Source organism: Equus caballus, chromosome 7 (assembly GCF_041296265.1).
Source record: "Equus caballus isolate H_3958 breed thoroughbred chromosome 7, TB-T2T, whole genome shotgun sequence".
Classification (NCBI taxonomy): domain Eukaryota; kingdom Metazoa; phylum Chordata; class Mammalia; order Perissodactyla; family Equidae; genus Equus; species Equus caballus.
Genome location: NC_091690.1, coordinates 32,423,294 through 32,429,954, shown reverse-complemented (window position 1 = coordinate 32,429,954; position 6,661 = coordinate 32,423,294). Strand labels below are relative to the sequence as shown.

The 6,661-nt window shown below is 35.7% G+C and overlaps 1 protein-coding gene across 2 annotated transcripts; it reads right to left on the bottom strand.

Moving 5' to 3' along the window:
• Positions 1 to 2,899: 2,899 nt before the first annotated feature.
• On the bottom strand, positions 2,900 to 5,510 carry OR8G4 (olfactory receptor family 8 subfamily G member 4). 2 transcript variants are annotated; one of them, XM_070272195.1, is made up of 2 exons: positions 4,589 to 5,510; positions 2,900 to 2,907 (listed from the first exon to the last, which is right to left on the bottom strand). In XM_070272195.1, exons 1-2 carry the CDS (start codon positions 5,508 to 5,510, stop codon positions 2,900 to 2,902), a joined length of 930 nt encoding a protein of 309 aa, XP_070128296.1. The 2 variants fall into 2 exon arrangements, with proteins under 2 accessions (XP_070128296.1, NP_001378451.1); NM_001391522.1 differs by lacking the exon at positions 2,900 to 2,907 and having other exon boundaries at positions 4,575 to 5,510.
• Between the last annotated feature and the right edge of the window lie 1,151 nt (positions 5,511 to 6,661).

The following is a 6,661-nucleotide window of genomic DNA, read 5'->3' as shown; positions in this document are numbered from 1 at the left end:
AACATACCCCTCCTTCTTCCCAGAGAGCTCAACACTGTGTTCTTTCTTGTCCATTGCTGTGGAGGGAAGAATGACCTGATGATGCTGGTGGATAGTTCTGAGTACTAACTTTCCAGTACTCCTTCACACTAAGGAGGTCATGGACTAAAAGTCTCCTTTGGCAATTATTTTGAGTCACTGGTCTTGATCTCTGATGAAGCCAGTGCCCAAAGCCATCTGGTCCTCTGCAAAGGTTTGTTGATATGATATGATGATTTTATCCTCTAGGTATACATACTACAAATCTGACTAGGAACAAACAGTGATAATGACTTCCCACAAGAATCAACTCTTGGGAAAAGAAACGATTAGAATTTCCCTTTATCCCCATTGGTTCTCAAGTGTTTAACAGTGTCACATGGGTGTGATTTATTGTTCTTGTTAGACTATGGATTGAAAACGAGGATGTGTGAGAGAGTGTTAGAGCTCCAATGAATTTGATGCCAAGCCATTGAAAAATGCAAAATTTTAGGAAATTTTTAAGACCTACACTAAGAAGATTTTCTAAAGTTGTTTCTTACAGGAGAAAGTAGAAAATCAGGGAAAGTAAACATCGTGTGTAAGATTCAAAACTAGTCGTTTTTATTGACTTGTACTGACTGCATTTAGGAATCATGATGTACTCATATTACAGTGATGCTTGGAATATTTTAACTTGTGACTTGAATGAAGGAATCTGCTAGATATTACCATAAACCCATAAGGCGTTCCTAAAAAGCCTAACAAGGAGAAACGATGATTTTATTTTCCTCTAAAATTAAAAGAGTAACGATGAGGAACAAGCGAATATATGTGTTATAGAGATTATTTTAGTTCCATATAAATCCTAAATTATTTTTTGGAAGTTAAAATTGTATTTCACGTCTTTATCCAAAATATTCAGTAAATGTTATATAATTTTGGCAATAGTTACATTAAATTTTCTTAGTCAAATTTATTTTGAAATGCTTTAAATTATTGTTTTATATGGGGCTTTAATCATTTTTGTAAAGGAATTTTTTCAAATTGCTGTGAAAGGCGTAAAAACTAAAGAGAATAATTCATATGTCCTAAGGAAAATGTTGCTCATCAGTACTTATCAAACCTTACAACAAGAAATACGGTACAAAGGAAGACACAATTTTTATTCTTAAGTATTTTTGACAATTTTGATGGAGATAATATCCACAAGCATGCATTAATAGTAAACAATATGACAAAAAACATCATTATTTTAGTATGCATGATGAACCAGAAATGTGCCTGATAATAGCCTGGTGTGGTAAAAAATGCATGGAGAATTAAAATTTGTGTTTGTCATTGAAAAGTGTGTAAAATTTGGAAAAGGAGAATGTAATCAGGAAGCCACATCAAGGTGGAAAGCAGCATGAATGAAGACAAGGCCATGGGAATGAACCCAGCACTGTTGAGATACTATTGGAACTACCCCACCCAGCATGACATACAGCTTTCTAGACAATCCTAATAGTTATCAAAATATTGGTATATTTTATTTATGAATTGCTTTTATTTTAATCACATTTAACCTATTATTCTATTCAGATACAATGTTAAATTCAAATGTTAAACTCTAGAGAAAACAGCATGGAGTTATCTATAACTAAATATAAATACTTGAAAAAGTAGGAGAACTGCTATTATTCCTAGTTTTAACTCTCCTTTTCTTCTTCAATAATAAATGCCTTGAATCTTAGTTCAGCACATGGCTATATGGATAATCATAGTATTTATTAGTCCCTATTGCGGCTAGGTTTGGCCATATGGCTAAGACCTCATCAAAGAGAAATAGGTGGAGGTGAGATCTGTCACTTCCAGGTAGTGTTTCTCAAGTTAAGGGACATTCCCTTCCACTTTCATATCTTTCTTTCTGATGACGGGGTGCTGGAGGTGAAGGATGGGTCTGGGTTCATTACTGAGACCAACAGATAGAAGCTACATGTTGTAGCCTGCAGAGCTACAATTTAAAAGATGTTTATGTTCCTGATGAGGCACTGTACCAGCCCTGAATCATCTTCTGATTTAAGGCACCATGGTGAGCTGTATATCTGTGTGTGTGTATGTGTGAGTGTGTGTGTGTGTGCATGTTTGTGTGTGTGATATGCAATCAAACCTAATTTTAACTAATGCAAAAGATAAAAAGTTATCTGTCTAAAGTTCAGTCCTGTGACATACTGATGATCCCTGAAAACATTAATTGCACATGAGGAATTGTTTTCTTTTATAAATTAATGCATGCTTGTATCAGATTTAAAAACAAACTATGTATGAGACCATTATGAAAGTTTATCATAGTGCCTAATGTTAAAACGTATTTACTCTATCATACTGCTTTCAATTATTAAAATATTTGATAATATATATCCTTCTGTAATTGTACCTAATAAATCATATATATTTGTTATTGTTTTTTCTTATTTCTAGTACATCTCCTTCTCCATGGTCCTATATCTCTCTGTGTTGTTGTCGAGCTCCATCTCCACTTTGGAATCTATCTGATATCTATTCTACTATTTTAACAGCATGTCTTCCACCTGTTTTAAGACCACCAAACAGTACAGACATATTTCTTTTTCCTTCTTAATACTTTTAATACAAAAATGAATGCTTGGAAACACAAAATATTCTCATATAAAGTCATTTTTATCAATCAGTCATCAATGTGAAAAAATTTGCTAGATGTTGGTTGTTTAATGTTTATAGTAATAAAATAAAAATTACAAACACATATGCTTTGTAAAACATATCCTAACAATAAAATGCATATTGGTATACAATACATGCATATACATAAAGTCACTCATAAACATATAGATATATACATATACATATGTATAGATACACACACACATATAGATATTTTTTATAGGAGTAAAAAATGGGATATGAAGATAAGGACGATTAGTACATAGAAAGCCAAGAGAGAAGTTTCTTCTAATTTTAAAAAAGAAATAAGCTTCTCTTACTCATTACAAGTTTTGATTTTATGAAGTAAGATAAAAGGTGACATCTCACTGAGGTGTTAATGGCATGTATTTGAAGGCAAGCTGATGATAAAGCAAGCACTGTTTTGGTCTGAGCGATGAGACAGATTGTTTTTAAAATGCACTTAAACCAGGTGTAAATGTCCATGCTGAGTTAAAGAATCATTAGCCCTGTGCCCTATCTCTGGGCTCAGCATAACAGAAATGAGCAGTCAAGAGCATGATGTTCTTTGGAGATGTCTATGTTTGTCTCTTTGATGCAAATTTTTGGGGAGGATTTGAAACTCTGAGCCATCCAGAAAAAACACAACATGACTTGTCATCTAGAAATGGCTCTAAAACAAAACAGAAATATCCAAGAATCTGAGGAGTTACTCTAAGGAGAGAGAGAAAACACATGCAGAGGCTGCTACCATTGGCAAGAGAAGACGTAGGAACTGAGAAACTGGCAGAATGCCACCAAGAGCTACTGAGACTTATTAATGGAAACAATTATTTGCCAAGAGAAATTTCAAGAGTTTTCTGTTTGCTGTTTTCAAGAGCACCAATGGAAACCTATTGGGAGAGGGGTGAACGTGGGAATCTATTGCTTAGACATCCCCTTCCTCCTCTCAAAAAATTTAATTTCTTTTTCCAGAATGGATAGAATTTTGAGGTAAGGAGGATACTTATCATTAGTCAGAAAACAATTTTTCAGTTTTAGCTTGCTATGTATATGGTTGTAATAGTAAAAGAATGTCGCTTCTAAATCTGAGATTATATGACGCAAGTGGCAAAAAAGAGATATCTTTTAGAGATAAGAGAAAATGAATATAGGATTGTCTGGAAAGTGAAGGCGGTAGCTTTATCACACAACTGTGGAGCCAGGAGTGTTTCATAAAGATATAAGCCAAATTACACATAATATATTCAATGATGTTTATTACTGTCAATCCCTTCCACTATAGTGTGACCTGCTATGATATAGGAATTATATCTTATCAACGTCATATGCCCCATATTCCCTAATACAATTCTGTGCACTTGAGAAGAATTAAAGATTAAATTTTGTAGGTTCCAAATGGTTAAAAATTATCTATTTTAGAGAACACACTTTTAGAAACATTCGTCAATACTCTTATTGGGCAGGGACACAAGTATTGAGACTATCAAAGGATACTGACCAGATGGATTTATTTCCTGAATTAATATAAATAAGTATTGCCTTAAAAAGTACCATATTTCGTGCATATAAAGTATAATCACTTACATGGAAGCCTTTGAAGACTTTTAAAAAATGTTTAGAGGTAATATGGAAGGCAGCTATGCACACTACTATAGCACCAACACTAGATGTAGTATAGATTATTATGGGTAGATGGACTCTGGGGCATTCGAGAAATGGTGCTGCTCTCCATGTGACTGATACTATGAATCCCCTGGCACTTTTATTCCAAATAATCACGTAGTCTCAATAATTTCATTACTTGTGGACATACACTGCTGTCTCTGGTCTGTTCCTTACCAAAACTTCTTGAGGAATTATAAATTTTTGCTAAGGCAAAATATCCTTTTTCATAGGTAAGTTCTTTTCTCAAGGATTTTATTTAGGGCGACTTTGACATCTTTATTCCTCAGGCTGTAGATCAAAGGGTTCAGCATGGGAATAATTATGGTGTAAAACACTGAAGACACTTTCGCTTGGTCCATAGAATTGACTGATGATGGTTTTAAGTACATGAATGCTACAGAGCCAAAGAAAACAGCAACAGCTGAGATATGGGAGCTGCATGTGCTAAAGGCTTTAGATCTTCCCTCAGTTGTGTGGATGTGGAGGATGCCGGCAATAATGAAGACATATGAGCCAAAGATAGTGAGGGTTGGGGTAAGGATATTAAATGCACTGAAACACAAAACTACCACTTCATTGATATAAGTACTGGAGCAGGAGAGCTCCAGTAGTGGAAAAATATCACAGAAGTAATGGTTGATTACATCAGCCTTGCAGAAAAGCACTCTTAGCATGCAGCCTGTGTGAGCTGTGGCACCTGACAAGCCCATGATATACACCCCAACTACCATCCAGGAACAGACCTGATTAGACATGGTGACATTGTAAAGCAATGGGTTACAGATGGCTACATAGCGATCATATGCCATTACAGCCAACATATGACATTCTGATATAACAAAAACAAGAAAGAAATAGAGTTGAGTCATGCATGCAGGATAAGAGATAATATTCCTCTCTGTTACAAAGTTCATCAGCATTTTAGGGGTAATGACAGTGGAATGGCAGAGATCAATGAAGGACAAGCTGCTGAGGAAATAGTACATGGGGGTGTGCAGGTGAGAAGTGAGCCCTATCAGTGTGATCATGCCCAGGTTCCCCACCACTGTGACCACATAGATTCCTAGGAAGAGGAGCAGAAGGGGCAGCTGGAGTTCTGGCTGTTCTGTTAACCCAGCAAGGATGAACTCAGTCACTGTGGAATGATTTCCCTCTGTCATTTTCCTTTGGGAATTTTATGCAGGAAGAGAAGAAGAAAAATTATGGTAGGTATTTATTGTCTCACCACACAATGAAGTGTGAAGCAGAATTCAAGTCTTTTCAACCAGGTGATTCCAGTTTTCTGTTTGTCCCTGATCTATGTTAGCAGTCAAAGACCCTGAGATCTCAATAATATGAGACGTGTAAGTAAATATCAGATAGAACTATTCCTTTTTCATTCTATGCTATAAGAGTGGATCTTGGTACTGCTCAGTCCCTGAACGTCCAAATAACTTTTCTGTTAACTTTCATTGAGTGTTATAAGAACTTTCACTTGTTTGTATTCTCCTCATCCCTTCTTCAGAGCAAATACTACCATGCTTATTTTACATATTATGCAGCTGAGGCTTATAGCAGGTGGATATTTGCCCACAGTTAAGCATGTAATAACTGAATGATCAAGGATATAAGATAATACCTGTCTGTATCATCTTCCATCTCTTGTTTTATCTACTCATGTCTGCCCTCCAACCCTTGTCTCTTTGTCATACCATAAACACCCTTCTCAGTAATCAGTGTGATGGAAAAACTTAATGTAAGGTACTGACAATAGTGTATCAACAACTGATCCGGAATGGACTCAGATGTAGTGAGTACCTTGACTAATGGCACCACTTGGAAAATACAGAAATAGTGGTTCTGGAAAGTAACTGCATGGTTAACAGTAAGTCTATTGTTCAATTTGAGCTGCACATCCAGGAAGGACATGAGTTGCCTAATAAAGAAGATTCAAAAGTGTGAAAAAATAAAGTCCAAATTCAATCATTTCAAAAACACTTATGGAGTACTCACCTTGTGTTAAGCACTTTGTATGACCTGATGTAATCCTTGACCCTTAGGGGTTATGTTCTGGGAGATTAGGGCTGCATAATGTCAATCTTCCATGGTACTTAGACTATAGCAACATTTGCGTGTTGTCTTGGTGTTATTGCATTTGCCTTCAAACCAGAGCTTTTAATAGCACTCCCTCAGAGTCATGAGAACCAAAGCAGAAAGAATATGTCTATCTCTGGGACATGAGTTTAGAAGAAAGCTGATGATTTTGAGCATAGCACAATGTGATGACTGTTTTATCTTCAAAAGAAAGAGATCCAAGAGTTACCATCAGAGA

What these genes read in the sequence shown, in the direction of transcription:
- OR8G4 (NM_001391522.1), bottom strand. Translation starts at nt 5,510, where the DNA reads ATGACAGAGGGAAATCATTCCACAGTGACTGAGTTCATCCTTGCTGGG.